The sequence below is a fragment of the Aquarana catesbeiana genome, linkage group LG10 (genome assembly GCF_042186555.1).
Source record: "Aquarana catesbeiana isolate 2022-GZ linkage group LG10, ASM4218655v1, whole genome shotgun sequence".
Taxonomy (NCBI): Eukaryota; Metazoa; Chordata; class Amphibia; order Anura; family Ranidae; genus Aquarana; species Aquarana catesbeiana.
The window spans coordinates 153,310,204-153,332,393 of record NC_133333.1 but is presented as its reverse complement, the minus strand read 5'-3'; the positions used below and the strand labels follow the sequence as shown (position 1 = coordinate 153,332,393).

Below are 22,190 nucleotides of genomic sequence, written 5' to 3'. Positions count from 1 at the left end.
TACAGTGCCTTGCAAAAGTATTCACCCCCCTTAGCATTTTTCGTGTTTTGTTGCCTCACAACCTGGAATTAACATGGATTGTTTGAGCATTTGTATCATTTCATTTACAAAACATGCCCACAACTTTGAAGATGTTTTTTTTTTTTAACTGTGAAGCAAACAAAAAATAGGACAAAATAACAGAAAAAGTCAATGTGCATAACTATTCACCCCCTAAAGTCAATACTTTGTAGAGCCACCTTTTGCGGCTATCACAGCTTTGGATAAGTCTCTATGAGCTTGCCACATCTTACCACTGGGATTTTTACCCATTCCTCCTTGCAAAACTGATCCAGCTCCTTCAAGTTGGATGGTTTGTGCTTGTGAACAGCAATCTTTAAGTCTGACCACAGATTTTCTATTGGATTGAGGTCTGGGCTTACACTAGGCCATTCCAACACATTTACATGTTTCTCCTTAAACCACTTAAGTGTTGCTTTAGCAGTGTGTTTGGGGTCATTGTCCTGCTGGAAGATGAACCTCCGTCCTAGCCTCAAATCACACACAGAGTGGTACAGGTTTTGCTCAAGAATATCCCTGTATTTAGCACCATCTATCTTTCCCTCATCTCTGACCAGTTTCCCAGTCCTGACTGCTGAAAAACATCCCCACAGCATGATGCTGCCACCCCCATAATTCACTGTGGGGATGGTGTTATTTGGATGATGTGTGTGAAAACGCTATGTGTCAGACATAGCGTTTTCTTTGATGGCCAAAAAGTTCAATTTTACTCTCATCAGACCAGAGTACCTTCCTCCATACATTTTGGGAGTCTCCCACATGCCTTTTCACAAACTCAAAACGTGCCATTTTGTTTTTTGCTGAAAGTAATGGCTTTCTTCTGGCCACTCTGCCATAAAGCCCAACTCTATGGAGCGTACAGCTTATTGTCATCCTATGTTCAGATACTCCAGTCTCTGCTGTGGAACTCTGCAGCTCCTCCAGGGTTACCTTAGGTCTCTGTGCTGCCTCTCTGATTAATGCCCTCCTTGCCCGATCTGTGAGTTTTGGTGTGCGGCCGTCTCTTGGCAGGTTTGCTGTTGTGCCATGTTCTTTCCATTTGGTTATGATAGATTTAAAGATACTCCTAGGGATCATCAAAGATTTGGATATTTTTTTTATAACCTAACCCTAAACTGTACTGCTCAACAACATTGCCCCTTACTTATTTGGAGAGTTCCTTGGTCTTCATGGCAGTTTTTGGTTAGTGGTGCCTCTTGCTTAGGTGTTGCAGCCTCTGGGGCCTTTAAAAAAGGTGTGTGTATGTAATGACAGATCATGTGACACTTAGATTGCACACAGGTGGACATCATTTCACTAATTATGTGACTTCTGAAGGTAGTTGGTTGCACCAGAGCTTTTTTTGGGCTTCATAACAAAGGGGGTGAATAAATACACACGTGCCAATTATCAGTTTTTTATTTCTGAAAAATTGTTTTATGTATATATTTTTCTAATTTTACTTCCCCAACTTAGACTATTGTGTTCTGATCCATCACATATAATTCAGATTAAAAAAAACATTGAACTAAAGGCTGTAATGTAACAAAATAGGTAAAAAGCCAAGGGGGGTGAATACTTTTGCAAGGCACTGTATACCACAGGCCGCCACTGGTTAAAAGCAACAAAAAAATTAATGTTGCCTTTAAGAGATGAAAAACATCATTCCTTTAAGGCCCGAAGGTGGAAGTAATGTCGCTCCAGTCCTCCAAGGGCATAGAGCCGAGAGAGGGCTATCTTGACCCCACTGGGCTTTCTGCCCAGCCACAGAACAGATCGGATCGGCTCCGGGCTAACCGACAGGTCCGGTAAGCCTAAGACTCGACCAGGGAGCGGCGGGGGGGGGGGTCACCTCTCCTGCCACCTGTAAAAGTGATCCGCCCACAGTATAAAAAAATACTGAGGTTATGGCAGCTAGTTGCTGCCATAACAGCGCTATTTAACGTCAAAGTAATGTCAAAGTAATGATATATATATATATATATACTGTGGGCAGACGGCAAGTGTTTTTTAAGGCGGACTAAACTACATGGCCTCTAACATACACTGATAAGATTATTCACTTTAAGCTGATCTCTGTCACATGTAAATCTACTGTAAATAAAGATCAGACAGAGAAAAGCTGTATTCTAACAGCCCCTCACTTTAAAATGACCTTTATAAGGTTCTATTATACTGTTTTTTTATAATAACGGATGAAAGCAGACATCTCAGATGCATTCAAACTCCTCCCTATCGAACCATCTCTCTGGCGGTGGCACAGTATTAAGTGGAGGGAGTCTTATTACTTCGCCACCAAGCTGACCTTCGGGTCCAAGAGCAGCCCGTGGCTGTTTAACGTCTTCGCTCAGGCCCTCACATGGATTCTGTCATACCAGGCCCACTGTCAGACGGTCATCCACTACCTCCATAACTTCCTGCTCATCGAGCAACCAGGCACACCCCCAGCAGATCTAGACAGGTTGAGAATGGTGTTCAGCAATCACAACGTGCCCATAACCAAGCATAAAGTAAAAGGCCCGGCATACTCTATTACCTTCCTAGGTGTCACTGTGGACACACGTACCATGCAGGCTAGCCTGCCTCCTGACAAACTAGCCTGTATCAGGACAGTTATCCATTACTTCACCCTGTCGCAAGGGTGTACCAGAAAGCACTTGCAATCCTTATTAGGGATGCTCAATTTCACCATGAGGATTATCAGGGCGCTTCTTTAAATCATGGCTTTTAGTCTTTCTCACACCAGTGCAAGACCCAGATCGAGTTCTCAAACTAGACCCAGCAGCAATAGCAAACTTAGTTATGTGGGATGCAGTGGCGGCTGGTAAAGTTTTAGGATGGGGGGGTGCCAGACTTTTTGACCCCTTCCACTTCTCATAAGCCCCACCCCTTATAGAATCCACCCACTCCGTCCCCTGTATTCCACTTGCTTCCACCCATAGTATCAGGAGTATACAGGTCAGCATCACAGGACAGAGTATATAGCCCCAGCATCACAGGACAGAGTATACAGCCCCAGCATCACAGGACAGAGTATATAGCTCAGCATCACAGAACAGAGTAAATAGCTTAGCATCACAGATCAGGGTATATAGCGCAGCCTCACAGATCACGGCTTATAGCACAGCCTCACAGATCATTGTATATAGCGCAGCCTCGCTGATCATGGTATATAGCGCAGCCTCGCTTATCATGGTATATAGCGCAGCCTCACACATCGGCGCAAGCAAACTGAAAAATTACACTGTTAGCACTGATTTGTAATTTGCAGCTGGGAAGATCAGTTGACTCATCCAATTCTAGAGTAGCATATCTTTCAGTTCTATGTGAAAAAAGCAAACTCTGTACTGACCAGCATATGTGATACATTTTTTGCATTTCATTATATACAGTATAGATATTGCTATATGATATCAACTTAAACCCCACTTTTCCTTGTTTATATTATCTGCCAATAACTTAGTATACAGTCTTCATTACATGGTTATATTTAATGTTATTTCCTCCGGTTTATGACATCCTCATGTCAGAGCCTCCAGTAAGGGTGCCATGGGAATGATAATCTGTTATCGCAGTTTGTGCATCCTGTTTAAAATTATGGGACCACTCATGTACTGCTAGGGGTTGTTAGGGACAATCTGAGTAATGAGCCTCCAAGGTTACATTCGGTGGGGCTTACTTACTTAGCTCCGCTTGGGCCGTGCGTTCCACGGAGCTGCTGACGTCACTTCCGGTTTATCACTGGCACAGGGAAACCGGAAGTGACGTCGTAACTCGGAGGGAAAGCATTGCCTATGTCCTAGGGCGGTGCCAATTTCGATCAAAGCACCCGGCCGTGGTGATACTAGGGGCGCCGGGCGGAAGTATTCCGGCGCAATCGATTGTGTCACAAGGCAGGTCAAAAGCTTGCAAATGAAGCGTCTCGTCTGCAATCTCGGATTGCATAGACGTCGTGCTTCCCATAGTGCACTGCGTCCGGCGCCCAAACACAGTACACTTAAAGGACCTTTATTTCTATTTTTTTAAAGGGCCATTTAAGAAAAAAAAAAAATATTTAAAAAAATTTGTTTTTTGTAACTGCCGGGGGTGGGGGGGGGGGTGGGGGGGGGTGGGGTGGCTGGTGGCAGCGCCCGTGCACCCCCTATGGACCGCCCGCCACTGGTGGGATGAGTTCCTCACTAACTGGAAAAGCATTTCAATGTTCATCCTGGAAGCAGCAGCTCAGTCGCCGCAGGTGGTCACCGATGCAGCAACCTCTACGGGCTTTGCGGCTATTTTTGGCCGCCACTGGTTTGCTGAACCTTGGCCCCTAGAAATTCTCTTAATTCCTGGTTTCACCCAGTTCTCATCACTCTTCGAGCTGTATCCCATCGTAGCAGCTGCCCAGGTCTAGGGCCACATCTGGATAGGTCAAACGGTGATCTTCACTATGGACAATCAGGCCACAGCCGACATAATCAATAAAGGCACATCCAAATCACTCCCCATCATGTCCTTCCTGTGCAGGCTCGTGCAGCTGTCACTCCATCACCAGTTTAATGTTCACTGCCAGCATGTTCCAGGCAAATGCAATATCGCAGCAGATGCGCTGTCCCATTTCAAATTTGCTTTGTTTTTCCAGCTGGAGCCTGGAGCTGACCCACTGACTACATCGCACCTTGCCAACGCAACCCAGCTCATTAACCACTTCTTGGCACGCAACATACTGAAGGCCTATCGCAATGACGTTAGACATGTCCTAGCCTTTATATCGTATTGCCACACGCAGCTGAACCTTTCTCACAATACCATCAGGCTATACCTAGCCGGCGTCCAGCATTTTCTGTCCTTACAGGACCCAAGTAAACCGTCAGTATTCACGGCCCATGCAGTCAGATCCCTCCTACGGGGCATCCAGAAGCACCAGCTCGTAGCCAGCGGCAAATGCCTACCTGTCAAAAGTGACATCTTCGGGGACATGTTTGAAATCCTTACATGTTCTCCATTTTGGGTTTTGCCCAGCCTAGTTATCCAAGCGGCCATCTACTTGGCCTTCTACAGTTTTTTTGTGGCCTAGTGAATTTACCGTTAACAGCACTGGCAGTAAGACACCACTCAGATGTCACCTGACCCGCTTTCAAAACCATTACAATCTTCATCTTACAGTCTCCAAAAGCCAACAAACCAGTCCTGGAGTTCACATCAACCTGTTTCAGACTAACAATGCCTGGTGTCCAGTGATGGTACTCCACCGACTACTGTCCCAGCTACCCAACTAATCTGATGGTAGCCCGTTGCTATCCTTTCTGAATGGCCCCCTGAGTGGCAGCCAGTTTATTAGACACGTCAGGATCCTTCTAGGTAACCTGGGCCTTGATCCCAGTCAGTTCTCTGTACATTCCTTCCTGATGGGAGCAGCTTCTGCTGCATCTCGGCATGGAGTACCCAATCACGTGATCAAGAGGTTGGATAGATGGAAGTCCACTTGCTTCGCCACATATGTCCCACATGCTCAGGTGGAAATGGCACAGGCCTTCTGTAAGGTTGGAGCCCATGATGCAGAGATGTATGCTCACCCTTGCAAATACACGCAGCCCAGGGTAACAGGGTAATAAGCTACCTGGGCTGTGAGTCTGTGCATGGGGGCTTGACAGGAATTTGCCAAAGGGTAGTCGAGGTAAAGCCATAGTCAGGGAATCCAGAAGACAGAATAAACGATAAGTAGAGCCAGGGTCAGAAGCCGGAGTCAGTCTTGGAACGCTGTAACTAGAACACAGAAATACAGGAATACTGGAACACAGGAATACAGGAATCTTTGGCAAAACAGGAAACAAGAGACAATGAACTGACCCTCAGAGTGAGGCAGTGCTTTATACCCAACTGATTGGATAAACTGCCTCAGCTGAACCAGGAGTGACAGGTACAATCAGAGTATTGCCCACAGTACTTCATGCAGAACTAGGCATAGCTGGAAAGCAGGCTGAAAGGAACTGAGGTGTGGCTCAGAGGCAAAGAAACGGGAGCACTAAACGGGCAGACAAGGGTTCCTTGTCTGCCGCACTTGGGGCACGACCAAGCCTGGCTGTCTGCTTGGCACGGTAAGGACTGTGATACCTTCATCATGCTGGCTCAGTAACCACAGAATGAATAAAGAGTTTTTTCCCCTATCTGAGTCGTTTGCCCCCTTTTCTTTGCATACCGACCAGACCACCAAGGCACACTTCAGGTCTATTTATGTTGTAAGTCTTGTCGCGTGTTTATGTGATCCATATCTGTCGCGGTCTTAGGGCCACAACCATAAGCAAGAAGGCCAGTATGGTGGCCTGTATTTATGGGAGGAGCCCAGGTGGTACTTAAGCAGCCCACTCGCCCATGCTCCTCGTCGGTTCCAGTGCGCAATACCCTCCCTCCATTTCCTTTTTCAGGGCACTTCTCAGCTCACCCTTCTCCATAATTACCCATTACTTATCTTGGGTATGCCCCCTTTTCTTGGCATATCGACCAGACCACCAAGGCACACTTCAGGTCTATTTATGTTGTAAGTCTTGTCGCGTGTTTATGTGATCCATATCTGTCGCGGTCTTAGGGCCACAACCATAAGCAAGAAGGCCAGTATGGTGGCCTGTATTTATGGGAGGAGCCCAGGTGGTACTTAAGCAGCCCACTCGCCCATGCTCCTCGTCGGTTCCAGTGCGCAATACCCTCCCTCCATTTCCTTTTTCAGGGCACTTCTCAGCTCACCCTTCTCCATAATTACCCATTACTTATCTTGGGTATGCCCCCTTTTCTTGGCATATCGACCAGACCACCAAGGCACACTTCAGGTCTATTTATGTTGTAAGTCTTGTCGCGTGTTTATGTGATCCATATCTGTCGCGGTCTTAGGGCCACGACCATAAGTATGCGTTACACACAGAGTTTATTTCAAGCATTTCTTTCTTTTAATTTTGATGATTATGGCTTACAGCTAGAGAAAACCCAAAATTTAGAATCTCAGAAAATGAGAATATTAGATAAGACCGATAAAAAAAGGAAGTTTAGGTCAGGCAAGTTTGCTGGCCAATCAAGCACAGTGATACCATGATCATGAAACCAGGTATTGGTACTTTTGGCAGTGTGGGCAGGTGCCAAGTTCTGCTGGAAAATGAAATCAGCATCTCCATAAAGCTGGTCAGCAGAGGGAAGCATGAAGTGCATTAGAATTTCCTGGTAGAGGGCTGCGCTAAATTTGGACTTGATAAAACACAGTGGACCAACACCAGCAGATTACATGGAAAATTTTGCATTTAATTTGGAAATCAAGGTCCTAGAGTCTGGAGAAAGAGTGGAGAGGCACAGAATCCAAGATGCATGGGGTCCAATGTGAAGTTTTCACAGTCAGTGATAATTTGGGGCGCCGTGTCATCTGCTGGGGCTCTAGAGCACGTCATGCTTCCCTCTGCTGACCAGCTTTATGGAAATGCTGATTTAATTTTCCAGCAGGACTTGGCACCTACCCACACTGCCAAAAGTACCAATACCTGGTTTAATGATCATATTATCACTGTGCTTGATTGGCCAGCAAACTCGCCTGACCTAAACCCCATAGAGAATCTGTGGGGGATTGTCAAGAGGAAGATGAGAGACACCAGACCCAACAATGCAGACGAGCTGAAGGCCACTATCAAAGCAAGCTGGGCTTCCATTACACCTCAGCACTGCCACAGGCTGATCGCCTCCATGCCACGCGGCATTGATGCAGTAATTTATGTAAAAAGACCACCGACCAAGTATTGAGTGCATACTATACTGTACATGGACATACTTTTCCGTAAGCCAACATTTTTGTATTAAAAATCCTTTTTTTATTGATCTTATGTAATATTCTAATTTTCTGAGATATTGAATTTTGGGTTTTCACTAGCTGTAAGCCATAATCAGCAAAATTAAAATAAAGAACTGCTTATCACTCTGTGTGTAAGGCATCTATATAAAATATATGAGTTTCACTTTTTGAATTGAATTATTGAAATAAATTAACTTAAAAGAAATAGAGAGATGATCTGCAGGTTTTTCCAATACCAGCCAAACTTGGGGGTTTTAGGGGCAGTTGTGACTGAGGAAAGAGCAGTGAGTGATGGTGGAAAGGTACTGTTAAGTATAAGGAAGTGGGCAGTGCCTTGGACAGACACTGCTACTTTGTCCTAAATAGGCAGGGTGACAGTTTCAATTTAAAAATTGTTGTACTGTTTCAAAATATGATCTTACTACAAATGTAGACAAATTAGTTAAAAAGACCCAAAAAATCAAAAATCGACACAATTGTTTCTCAAGGATTTGAGAAACCAAGTACCGTATATAGTTCTGTAACAAAAAAAGAAAATCGACTAACGCTAAAACGGTGCATCCAACAAATACTACCATAAACTACAAAAAATATAAACTTCATTGCAATTATCTAAAAATAAAGCAATCTTATTTATAAATTAACATTACTGCCACAGAGTAAAAATTTAGGTTGGCAGACAAAACAGCATGTTTGAAAATACAATATATGAACCTCAAGTATTTGGGCTCATGCACACTGCAGCTCAAAGAAGCAACTCCTACAGGCTTTTGAGCTTTTTTAAACTCTCGTTTTTTCTGCCTGGAAACTCCCCTCCATGTTAGCCTATATGGTCATGCACACTATGGCTTTTTCAGGAGTTTACAGGCATATGCTCCTACAGGCAGAACCCCAAACCCCCTCCCCCCCAAACTCCTGTTTTTGAGAGTAGCTTTCGAGCAGAAAAAGATGCCTAAGTGCCCATAAACATTAAAAAAAAAGGGCATGAATGAGCAAATGAGCATGAAAAAGCTGGAAAACACACAAAAAAAATAGGAAAAATTAATTGAGGAAAGGGTTTGTGAAAAATACGCTTATGCTCAAAAAAGCTCAAAGAAGCTCAAAGAAGCTCAATAAAAACATGCATAAGAGCCGAAAAAAGTACAAGCTTCTTCAAGCTGAAAAAAGGCTCAAATGCCTGTAAAAGCAGCTTTTTTTTGAACTACAGGTGAATGAGCCCTTTCATTGTTCAGAAATGTAGCAGTCCATCAAGAAATAGTAGCATTTTTTTTTACTTTAAACCCTTGCACAACTAAAAATAAATCTGAGTTGGAAATTAGCTGTTACAAATGCTCAGTGATTTTGGAACACAAGAACAATTGAATATTTTGGCTTTATTGGCAAGAGATTAGTTTATGTATTGCCAGTTTAATAGGTCATTGAATGTGCTTGCTTTCAAAACAAAGAAACAATATCCAAAATTACTGGTGTAACAACAGTTTATGAGCTAGTGCAAATCTGACTTGATTTATGCACTCTAAAACCCCCTTCCTGTTCAAACCATTGTTCAGTGCAGGGATATTTTGACTGACAATTACTAGGCCCCTTTCACACGGGGCCCGTCCGTTTTGACGGACTCCTCTTGCTCAGTAGGGATCGCTCCGTTGATCCCCGCTGAGCCGGCGGATAACAGGTCCCACTCTGCTCACTGTGCAGGGATGGACCTGTCAGAGCTCCGCTCTCCTCTATGGGGGAACGGATGAAAACGGAGCGTCTGTCCGTGTTCATCCAATCCGATCCGCCAGACGGATGGAAAATGGGGTTTCCATCCGTCTGGATTTAGCGGATCGGATTGGATGTCAGTGGACATGTCACCGCTGACATCCATCGCTCCATAGAGGTGCATGGAGCGTCTGTTCAGGTCCGCCTGAAAAACTGACAGGCGGACCTGAACGGTCCGCTTGTGCGAAAAAGCCCTAAGGGTACTTTCACACTGCCTAGCGCCCGGAGTTAGCGGTAAAGTGCTAGTTTTAGCGGTGCTTTACTGCTGTTATAGTGGCGTTTTTTGGCCACTAGCGGGGTGCTTTTACCCCCACTAGCGGCCAAAGAAAGGGTTAAATGTTATGGCATTGCCAAAGTGCTTTGCAGGGGCTTTGGCAGCGCTGCCCGTTAATTTCAATGGGCAGGGCATTTTAGGAGTGGTGTATACACGGCTCCCACACCGCCCCAAAGATGCTACTTGCAGGACTTTTTTTCTCGTCTTGCAAGCGCACCGCTCCAGTGTGAAAGCACTCGGACTGAGGACGCATGAGAGGTGCTTTTCAGGTGCTTTACAGGCGCAATTTTTAGCACTAAAACACCTGAAAAATGCCTCAATGTGAAAGTAGCCTAAGTTATGCAACATTGTACCCATATAAATTTAATATCATTTTTTGAGAAAGATTGAGCTTTCTTTTGGTGGTATTTAATAGACATGTGCATGACGATAAAATTAGTTTTGTTTCATTTTGATTCGTTAATCTAGTTATTTAGTTTAGTTAAATTCGGTTGATTCATTCAATTCGTATTCGGGATTCATATTTGGAATTTTCTTTGAATTTACCTATAAACGTTCAAATCAATAAATTTTTAATCGGCCGAATCAAAAACTTTAGATTTTTTTTTTAGATTTGAATGTGGCAAAATGAACAAACAAAAGAAAAATCTTCATCAAATGATTACCATGACTCTTTTGCCGTGTACACACGAGCGGACTTTCGATGGACTGAACTCCGAAGGACTTTTTGACGGACTTTCAACGGAGTTACGACGCAACGGACTTGCCTACACACGATCACACCAAAGTCCGACTGATTCGAACGTGATGACGTACGACCGGAATAAGGAAGTTCATAGCCAGTAGCCAATAGCTGCCCTTGCGTCGTTGTTCGTCCGTCGGACTAGCATACAGACGAACTGATTTTTTGGCCGGACGCGAGTCCGTCGCAAGGGTTTGAAACATGTTCTATTTCTAAAGTCCGTCTGATTTTTCGACAGCAAAGGTCCTATGAAGCACACACACGATCTAATTGTTCGGCGGATTCGTTCCGTCGGACCTTTGCTGTTATATAAAAAGCATTCCAAACAAATAATCTTGCTTCATAAGTTTATACCAAAATATATTGTGCTACATTTTTTTGGTTAAATAATATATATAATATTAATAATAATAATAATATAATATATATAAGTGTATATTATTTAAACCTTGTGATCGTTATAGAGTGTGTGAACTATGGTATATATATCTGAAATTTATCAGCCCTGATGTTCTCACGGCCTGTCTCATTTCATGAGGCCATAAAATATCAGAACAGTATAAACAACCCCAAAATGACCCCTTTTTGGAAAGCAGTCATGCCAAAGTATTTAGGTGTCCGTTTATGAAACTGAGATAAGGGTCAGTCATGATGATTGCAGCTCATCTCAAGTCATTAGCGGTTTATGTAACTGAGATGATCAGCAGTGAAGTTGTTCTCCGCTGATCATTAGACATTAGCAATTCGTTTCGTTACGAATTTGTTTTCTGCTGAAATTCTGCATATTCATTCATTTGGGAGCATCTGAATGAAAAAAAGACTCTTTTGACGAATGTGTACGAAAACAAATTGTCAGAAATAACGAAAAGCCGTAAGAACGAAAATCGAAAAATGTGAAAGAACGAAAAACGATTCAACCTACAAGTTTAACTAATCGATTACATTCGGATAATTTAGTTTTTCGTATTTTCGTTCTTTCCGACTATTCGTTATCACTGAATAAAAAGAAATAATTGATGAATGCATTCTTATTCGTATTTCTTTTGGATAAATTCAGATTCATTCGATTTTCAGATGGGCAGTGTTAGTGTGCTATCTCTGGCCAATGAGCTTGTCCCTTTTTCCCTTGTGTGTTTTTCTGTGTCAGACTGGTTTCCATCCAGAGTCCAGGCAGGGTGTGGTAGGCCATGGCACTGTTTTGTTGGATTATCCAAAGTACTGAATGCCGCATCTAAATAAATGAAACGGAACGAATACGAATGCATCTGAAGTTCCGAATTATCCGAAGTAATGAATGCCGCATCTAACTTAACCACCTCAATACAGGGCACTTTCACCCCCTTCCTGCCCAAGCCATTTTTCAGTTTTCAGCGCTGTCGCACTTTGAATGACAATTGCGCGGTCATGTTACACTGTACCCTAATGAAATTTTTATCATTTTTTCCCCACAAATAGAGCTTTCTTTTGGTGGTATTTGATCACCTCTGCGGTTTTTATTTATTGCGCTATAAACAAAAGAAGAGGGACAATTTTGAAAAAACACAATATTTTTTACTTTTTGCTATAATAAATATCCAATTTTTTTTTTTTTTTTTTTAACAAATTTTTTCCTCAGTTTAGGCCGATACGTATTCTTCTACATATTTTTGGTAAAAAAAAATTGCGCTAAGCGTATATTGATTGGTTTGCGCAAAAGTTATAGCGTCTACAAAATAGGGGATAGATTTATAGCATTTTTATTATTTATTTATTTTTTACTAGTAATGGCGGCGATCTGCAATTTTTATTGTGACTGCGATATTGCGGCGGACATATCGGACACTTTTGACACATTTTTGGGACCATTCACATTTATACAGCGATCAATGCTATAAAATTGCATTGATTACTGTGTAAATGTGACTGGCAGGGAAGGGGTTAACACTAGGGGGCGCTCGAGGGGTTAATGTATTACCTAAGGAGGTGATTCTAACTGTGGGGGGAGGGGACTGACTGGGGGAGGTGACCGATCGCTGTCCCTATGTACAAGGGACACGCCATCGGTCTCCTCTCCTCTCTGACAGGACGTGGATCTGTGTTTACATGCACAGATCCACGCTCCTGCTCTGTTACCCGGCAATCGCGGGTGCCCGGCGGACATCGCGGCCGCCGGGCACGTGCACCGGGTCCCGAGCGACGCAGCGGGCACGCGCGCGCGCCGCCGGCGGGGCACGCGCGCGCGCCGCCGGCGGCGCGCACGCGCCCCCTAGTGGCTCGGAAGGCGAGGACGTCATATGACGTCCTCCCAGAACAATAGAAGCCTCGTCCAGCCGTCATATGACGGTGGGCGGTGGCTTAGCGGTTAATGGAATGAATGCGATTGCATCCGAAGTTATGAATGATCCGAAGTAACGAATGCCGCATCTAAACGAATGGAACGAAAAGAATACGAATGCATCCGAAGCTACGAATGATCCGAAGTAACAAATGCTGCAGCGAAACAAATGGAATGTAACAAATACGAATGCATCCGAAGTTACAAATGATCCGAAGTAACGAATGCCGATCATAACGAATGATCCGATAAAAGAAAAAAAAAAAAGCGAATCAAACGAAAACGAAACAAAACAAATTTTTCGGTCGTGCACATGTCTACTGATTATCGCAGCAAACAGCGCTTCTCACATTCACTTTTATAGGGCGTACACACGGTCGGACTTTGTTCGGACATTCCGACAACAAAATCCTAGGATTTTTTCCGACGGATGTTGGCTCAAACTTGTCTTGCATACACACGGTCACACAAACTTGTCGTAAAATCCGATCGTTCTAAACGCGGTGACGTAAAACACGTACGTCGGGACTATAAACGGGGCAGTGGCCAATAGCTTTCATCTCTTTATTTATTCTGAGCATGCGTGCCACTTTGTCCATCGGATTTGTGTACACACGATCGGAATTTCCAACAACGGATTTTGTTGTCAGAAAATTTTATCTCCTGCTCTCCAACTTTGTGTGTCGGAAAATCCGATGGAAAATGTCCGATGGCACCCACACACGGTCGGAATTTCCGACAACACGCTCCGATCGGACATTGTCCATCGGAAAATCCGACCGTGTGTACGGGGCATTACACAAACAGCCAGTCTATGAAAATGAGATCTAAACACGTCGCTGGCGGTCTGTGTAAAATATCTCCCTCCCTGCTTCCAGAGGTTAGAAGTTAAAAGGGAAAGCAGAGAGAAGGACTTCATCAGTGCCAGTGGAGATCAAGCTGGTGGAGATCGAGCTGGAGAGGGGGCATCTGTTGTGCTTCTTGTCCAACACCCCTGGTAGTGATGACAGGTGGCACAAAGGTAGGTGTAACCGGCAGCTATGGCTGGTGTTTGCAGGAAGCTGATGACCTTAGAACACCAGGCAGGAACCAGGTACTGGAACATGGTGACAGACAAGAGCGTAGCCAGGACACAAGCCAGAAGGTCATCAACAGCTGGGGAGCAAAGGACAGGAACATCAGGCAGAGGCAGATTCAGGATACAAGCTGAGATCAGTACACAGTCCGGCAACGAGGTACAGGAGCGTAAAACAGGAGCTGGGTCAGAACATAACCCGAGGTCACAGCAGGCAGGCAGAAATCCAAAGACAGGTCAGGAGCAAGCCGTACACAGTTATGCAAGTAAGGCAGGTCAAGGCTCAGGGTAAGCAGGAACTAGCTGGAAACCACTCAACAATCCATTCATGTCATAGCCCAGCTTAAATAGGCTATTGGGCGGCAGTGTTAATACAGGATCCATTAGGGGTGCACAGGTGCCGCCCCCCCATCCATGCGTCCAGCCCCCTAATCTACATGCGGGGTGCCGGATGCATGGATTCCAACCAGAGTTTTTATTTTTTTGAAGCACGTGATTAGAGCCTGAGGCTCTAATAGGCTTCAAAAAATGGTGGGCTCGAGTCGCAGAGCACTGCTCCCGAAGCCCACCCAGTTCTCTTCCCGGCCAATTAGGAAGCGGGTGAGACCCGTCACTCGATTGGATGAGGTCCAATCGGATCGGCCGCCAGAAGGAGGAAGGAGGAGACGCAGGGGTAGCAGCCGTAGAGAATAGCCCGGAGAAAAGCCAACGCCGCCCGGAACGCTGCCCGTGAGATGGGGTAAGTGCTGGGCCCCGACTACTGACTGACCAACCCGGGGGGGGGGGGGGGTTTCCGTGACCGGGACGACCGACTGACCGATCGGGGGGGTGATAGGTGCCGCAGTGGATCGTTTGCTGCCTCCCCCCAAAAAAAACCACCAGCCGCCACCGGGCTCAGGTAAGTATTAGGGGGTGCTGGGATGGCTGCTGCACACAGAAGGCTTTTTGTGCATTAAGATAAAAAAAAAAAAAACCTTCTGCCTTTAACAACGCCTGTTTTAAATATATAAATATATTTATTGGATGGAGATTTTGTAGAATATATTACTTGTAGGAATATAACACTCAAAAGTACAAAGGGTTCTCTTGCTACGATTTATGTTCTTTTTTTTTTTCAAAGAAAATCTGAAATGGAACAATCTGTCCACTCCAGCATGATGTTTGAATTACACGGCCTCACTAAAACTAAAATGAATGCAAATTTCTTAGGCACACAAAATAAAGAAGGAGAGTGGTAAGATGTCAGCTCTTACAAAAGGGTCCTCAATGTCGGCTGTCATAAAGTACAGTACCCAGGAATGACCTGCGCCCCACTGCCTTACTCATTTTATTTTCTTCCAGCAATGCATTATAGAGCATGGCCATCTCCGCAGTTTAGCACCTGTGGACCTCCTGTATAGAGACCAGGGCACAATAATCATACAGCCAAAGGTGTGTTTTGCAATGATGAATATGTTTTATCTCACAATATATTAATTCATCAACCGGTACATCAAAACTGCAAACATTTTCTATATCTTCTAAACTCCGGCAACATGATATGGCCGGCCATAGACAGTATGAATCTCAGCTGGTTCAGCAGGAGTCGGCTAAGATTTGAACCATGCATGGGCAGGCTGAATGTACCAAGTTGATCAATTGAATGGCTTTTGCATGCGATTATCGCTAGCGGCTGATCTAACCTTTAGCAATATTCACTGTCTTCTCCCGGTGGGGACGGCTTCCCCCGCACTCCCACTGGGAGAATACTATGGCTCAGCAGGAGGGAGTCCCCTATTAACACTATCTGTGTCGATGGAGAAAATCGTGGTTGCAGGAAAGAAATCCGCTTTGCATATTGCCTACATTAGTATGCTATTTATAACTCACCATCCAATCAGATGCAGCCACCGGTCAGGTATTCTGACAGCCCCTGGTGCTCACTTTCGGAATACAATACCCATACAGTAGCGGGAGATTTGTCTATCTGCATTGTTTAGTGTGGATGGAGCAATTTGTTAGATTTTTTTTAAACAGCCTGAAACAAAAAAAAATCTACGCAAGTTTGGCAGATTAAATTTGCTAAAACACTGTTTAGAATAATATATTATTATACACAATAGCCATTTTTCTATCATATAATTCTGTTTTCACCCTTTTTATTCTTTTTGATATTTCAGTGCTGCTGATCACTTCCTTCAGCCATTTCCTTTCTATATGCATGTGCTTCAGTGTTGGCTACACATCATTGCTCATTAACTGTTTTACAATGATGAGACATACCTGCACAATGTTGGCACAGCCACTTGTAGTCTTCATCATAGGCACTCATGATAGGTGATACTGCAAGCACAATTAGGTGGCAGTTATATCACCCTATAACAAGATGTGCTTGAATAAGGACCTTTTAGGCGGGATCACCAAGTCTTATTTTATTGAAAGCTGCAGAATTAAAAAGATTGAGACTGACTTTTGAATTTACATTGACATGTTAAAGCCTTTGTGAGAGTTTCATGAAATCTAAAAAGCAATACAGTGGAACCTTGGATTACAAGCATATTCCGTTCCAGGAGAATGCTTGTAATCCAAAGCACTCGCATAACAAAGCGAGTTTCCCCATAGAAGTCAATGGAAACGAAGATAATTTGTTTCGCATTGACTTCTATTGCATGCAATACCACATGTGGCCAGAGGTTGGGGGGCGCCGGAGAGCCTCAGAAATACTCGGGGACAGCTCGGTTAAACTTGGAAAGAATTGGAAAGGCTCGGAAACACCCAGGAACGGAGTATTTCCGAGTGATTCCAAGTATTCCCGAACGGCTCCGAACTGCTTTGAGTGTCACCAGCGCCACCCGCACCTCTGGCCAAATGTGGTACTGCACACCACATTAGCTTGAATTCTGCTAGTTTTGCGGGACAACACTCGCAAACTGAGTCAGAATTTAAAAAAAAAAAAAAAAAAAAAAGCTGCTCATCTTTCAAAATCGTAACCGCGTTACTCGTTAACCAAGGTTCCACTGTACTACTGTATAAGCATGGTAAGTCAAGCATTGCTATATTTACAGACCAACACCCACCATACACACCACTTTAGGTATAAAAACAGTTTGACACCCACAATAAGTATACAGGAAATATTACTTTAAATTAAACATGAATCAATACAGAGGGGGTTATTTGACCTGGGGAAAGGGGGATCTAATAAAGATTTGTGCTGTGTTGAGGGGATTTATGCTGGGAAGGGGAATGCGGGGGGAATAAAGGATTTGTGTTGGGAGTGGGGGGGTTGTGCTAGGGGAGGGGATTTTTGCCAGAAGGGGGAGAGGATATTTGTGGGAGGGGGGATTTGTAATAGAAGGTGGATTAGGGAGGGAAGAGGCTTTGCGCTTGGAGGGGGATGGGGGGGGGGGGGTTGCGCAAGCAGAAGGGGGAGAGGATTTTAGATGGGGGGGGAATTGGGGGAGGATTTGTTCTAGACGGGGGTATGGGGGGGGTTGTGCTGGGAGGAGGGATTTGGTGGGGGAGGTTTTGTGCTAGAAGGAGGGGGGAGGATTTGTATAAGGAGGGGTGGGGGTAGAGGATTTGTGTTAGGGGGGGATTGGGTATTTTCAAAATAGTTAGTGCTAGGCATTTCTTCCACTTTAACATGCCGATCTTCAAGTGGTTAAAGTATAACTAAAGATAAAACTTTTTTTCACTGGAAAAAGTAGAGAAGGATTTAAAACACTGTCAGGTTTTTTTTGTGTGCCATATTTGTCTCATTGGGGAGATTCCCCTTTACTTTCTGTCCTATAGACATAACAGGAAGTGAGAGGATATCTTTCCAATGTAAAGGAAATCCCCCCTTAGACAGCTGTCACAGGAACAAATGTCCTCATTGGAAAAACTCCCCTTTATTCCTGTTCTGGTGCCAACTCAAAAATGTGGATGCATCCTCATTTTTATAACTGGTGACACTGGTAAATCTCCCTGATGGGGACACAGACAGCAATAAAAACCTGACAGTGGTCTCAACTCCTCGCCACTTCTGAAAGATGTCTGCTTTATATGCAGGACTCCCATAGCACTTACACGCCAGTAATTATGTTATCCAGAAACAACAATAAAAATCCATGAAAATTGTGTATTTTGCACTCAGATGTTAACATCATGAGGCTTATAGTGAATGCAGCTATAATTATTATCCTTGCAAGCTCACTACTACACCTTTAACCACTTGACCTTCTGTGTGCTGCTTCCCCTGCAGCCCCCTCTCAGCATTATGCACAAGAGCCTCGGCTGTCCTGGGTCTCTCTCTCCTCATCGGCTGAGACAGCAGCGGGAGCCATTGGCTCCCACTTCTATCAATCACAGCCAGTGAGCCAATAAGGAAAGAGCTGGGGTGAAGTCGAGCCACGACTAATGTATCTAATGGATGCATAGAGCGGTGCTCAGGAGTGAGCATGCCCCAGTGCCCCCATAGTAAGTGGCTTGCTATTGGGGGCACTGGTCAAAAAGAAGGGGCCAGGAGCGCCAACAGGGGGCCCAAGAAGAGGAGGATTGGGGCTGCTCTGTGCAAAACCACTGTACAGAGCAAGTAAGTAGCAAATATTTCTTATTTAAAAAAAAAAATAAAAAAAGAACCTTTAATATCACTTTAGACTTAGCCATAGTAGTGATTAAAGAGGAAGTAAACCCTCCTGCAAAAAAAATAAAAAAATAAAAACACACCCTGCAAGATAAAGGAATAATGAGCTAGTATGCATAGAAAAAATCCACGTACGTGCCGTTGCTTCTGTTGGCTTAAGTGCGCATGTGCCGCATGACGTCGGCACATGCAAATACAGGGATATCCAGTGTAGATACAGGCAAGCCTAATTATAGGCTTGCCTGCAGTTTAAAGTGGTTGTAAAGGGTTTACATCCACTTTAATTATTATTATTATTAAGGTACTTATATAGCGCTGTCAATTTACGCAGTGCTTTACATATACATTGTACATTTTTTTCCGACGGATGTTGGCTCAAACTTGTCTTGCATACACACGGTCACACAAAGTTGTCGGAAAAAATCCGATCGTTCTAAACGCGGTGACGTAAAACACGTACATCGGGACTATAAACGGGGCAGTAGCCAACAGTTTTCGTCTCTTAATTTATTCTGAGCATGCGTGGCACTTTGTACGTCGGATTTGTGTACACACGATCGGAATTTCCGACAACGGATTTTGTTGTCGGAAAATTTTATAGCCTGCTCTCAAACTTTGTGTGTCGGAAATTCCGATGGAAAATGTGTGAAGGAGCCCACACACGGTCGAATTTTCGGTCGGAAAATCAGACCGTGTGTACAGGGCATAAAAGTTTGGGCACTCTAAATGCACAGTACGGTAATCAATGAGCCCATACACACAGCTGCGCCTATCTGCAAAAATGTGCGCTGTGGTTAGCTAGGCAAAAAAAAGTAGGACACCTCTGCATCCAGGACCACACAGATCTGCAGATTTTAGGCATGAATGCACCTAAATGCATCTAAACGCATACATCCAGAAATGTGCCACTCCATTCGTTTGAATGAAAGAAGAATCGTGCACATTAAAACGCTGTACGCATCTAAATGCGAGTACTTTAGGATGCGTATTTTCTGCAAGATCTTCTCCCAGCTCTGCTAACAAGAACCTGCGTTCCTGCAGAAAAGCCTGTGTGAACGGACCTTATGATGTATGATCTACTCCACCAGAAGTGGCATTAGTAAAAAAAAAAAAATGTCCCGCAGTCCCAGGAAGTGTATAACAAATACATCCTGTAATCAGCCTCATGATGTAGGAACACCTTGTGCACACATAGTGCCTGAGACCTCCAATCTATGTGTCTGTATATTCCCAATCATTGACATTGGACAGGAAAGCTCCTCTAGAATAGTCCATTCATAGTAATGAGAACACAGCTCCATTCATCAGTGCTGTGTGCAGGTTACAGGATCATACTATACAGAGGGGTGTCCTCACATTGGGGAAGATGAAAGAGACCAGGGAGGTTATAGAGCCCCTTCTATAGTGTCTCCCAGATGTCTACATGAAGGCCCCTCCCCTTCTGTCAGGCAGACCCCTCCCCTTACACTGGGGCACGTTAGCTGGGTGACAGCAGAGGGCGATCCTGATTGGCTGGAAGTTTTTTTTTTTTTTTTTTTATCCTGAGCACAGAACTTTTGTCTGAGGTTGTGTTCTCCCTCCCATCCTGTTTCCTCCCCAGGCTACCTCTCCCCCCAAGCCAGCGCAGCATCACAGGGATACCTTCTGTCTCCACATCTCCAGGGAGGGAGCCATCCCCCAAAGCTGGATTCTACAACTTCCATGTAAGCAGCAGAGACCAGCCCAGCACCATGTCCAGGTCCGATGAGGTGAACAGACTGACAGAGAATGTGTACAAAGTAAGTATTCTACAAGGATAGCATTGATTTTGCTGGGAGCTGATATTAGAAGACCCCAGTGTTGTGTAAAGATCTGTGTATTGTTCTGATTGATGTATGCACAGCTCGCCAACAAAGCCAGATCCTCCCTCTGCATAATGCTAATGAAATATGCTTCCAACTATCTGCTGTAATACATTGCTGTGTACTCTGAAGTGTAAATGGAGATACTCTGCTTTGATTGATGCATGTAAAATTCACCACCACAGCCAGATCTTCCTTCTACCTAATGTTAGTAAATGAAATAGTAGTTTAGCTAAATGACTATCTGCTGTCCATATCCGATTAAATACATTGCTGTATACTCTGTGGTGTAAATGTACATACTCTGCTTTGAGGGGTGCATGTAGAGTTCACCACCACAGCCAGATCACCCTTCTACCCAATGCTAGTAAATATATTCAATTCAAGCTATCAGATGTAAAACTAATATAATGCTGGTATACTCAGTGGTGTAAATGTGCATACTCTGCTTTAATTGATGCATGTACAGCTCACCACCATAGCCAGATCGCCCTTCTGTCTAATGTTATTAAATGAAATCGTAGTTTAGCTAAATGACTATTAAATACATTGCTGTATACTCTGTGGTGTAAATGGAGATACTCTGCTTTGACTGATGCATGTAGAGCTCACCACCACAGCCAGGTCCTCCTTCTACCTAATGTTAGTAAATGAAACATCATCCCAGCTATCTGCTGTAAAAATAATATATATATTGCTGGTTTACTCTGTGTTGTAAATGTGATTCTCTGCTTTGATTGATGCATGTACAACTCACCACCACAGCCAGATCCTCCTTCTGTCTAATGTTAGTAAATTAGATATCATTCCAGCTAAATGACTATCTGCTGTCCCTAAACCATTATATACATTACTGTATACTCTGTGGTGTAAATGTAGATAGTCTGCTTTCATTGATCCTTGTACAGCTCACCACCACAACCAGATCATCCGTCTACCTAATGTTAGCAAATGAAACATCATTCCAGCTATCTGCTGTAAAACTATTTAATATAATGCTGGTATACTCTGTGATGTAAATGTGCTTTTACTGATGCATGTACAGCTCACTACCACAGCCAAATCCTTCTTCTGTCTAATGTTAGTAAATTAACTATCATTCCAGCTAAATGACTATCTGCTGCACATTGCTGTATACTCTGTGGTGTAAATGTAGAAACTCTGCTTTGATTGATGTATGGTAGAGCTCACCGCCACAGCCAGATCCTCCTTCTGTCTAATGTTAGTAAATTAGATATTCCAGCTAAATTACTATCTTCTGTCCTTAAACCACTAAATACATTGCTGTATACTCTGTAGTGCAAAAGTAGATACGCTGCTTTGACTGATACATGGACATCTCACCACCACAGCCAGATCTTCCTTCTGTCCAAAGCTAGTAAATCAAACATCTTTCCAGCTAACTTCTGTAAAACGATTTAATATAATGCTGGTATACTCTGTGGTATAATTGTACATATTCTGCTTTGATTAATGAATGTACAGCTCACCACCATAGCCAGATCCTCCTTCTGCCTAATACTAGTAAATGAGATATCATTCCAGCTAAATGACTATCTGCTGTCCTTAAACCATTAAATACATTGCTTTATATTGTGTAGTGTAAATGTAGATACTCTGCTTTGATTGATGTATGTACAGCTCACCACCACAGCCAGATCCTCCTTCTACTTAATGCTAGTAAATGAAAAATCATTCTAGCTAACTGCTGTAAAACCATTTATTGCAATGCTG

General features: G+C 43.9%; 1 protein-coding gene across 1 annotated transcript in view; it reads left to right on the top strand.

Annotated features, from left to right (window-relative positions):
• LOC141110946 (BAR/IMD domain-containing adapter protein 2-like) overlaps positions 1–22,190 on the top strand; it is a 291,276-nt gene that overhangs the window by 9,616 nt on the left and 259,470 nt on the right. The window contains exon 2 of the mRNA XM_073602762.1: positions 20,216–20,393. Within this exon, the coding sequence (XP_073458863.1) occupies positions 20,216–20,393 (178 nt within the window). The remainder of the gene's footprint in view (positions 1–20,215; positions 20,394–22,190) is intronic.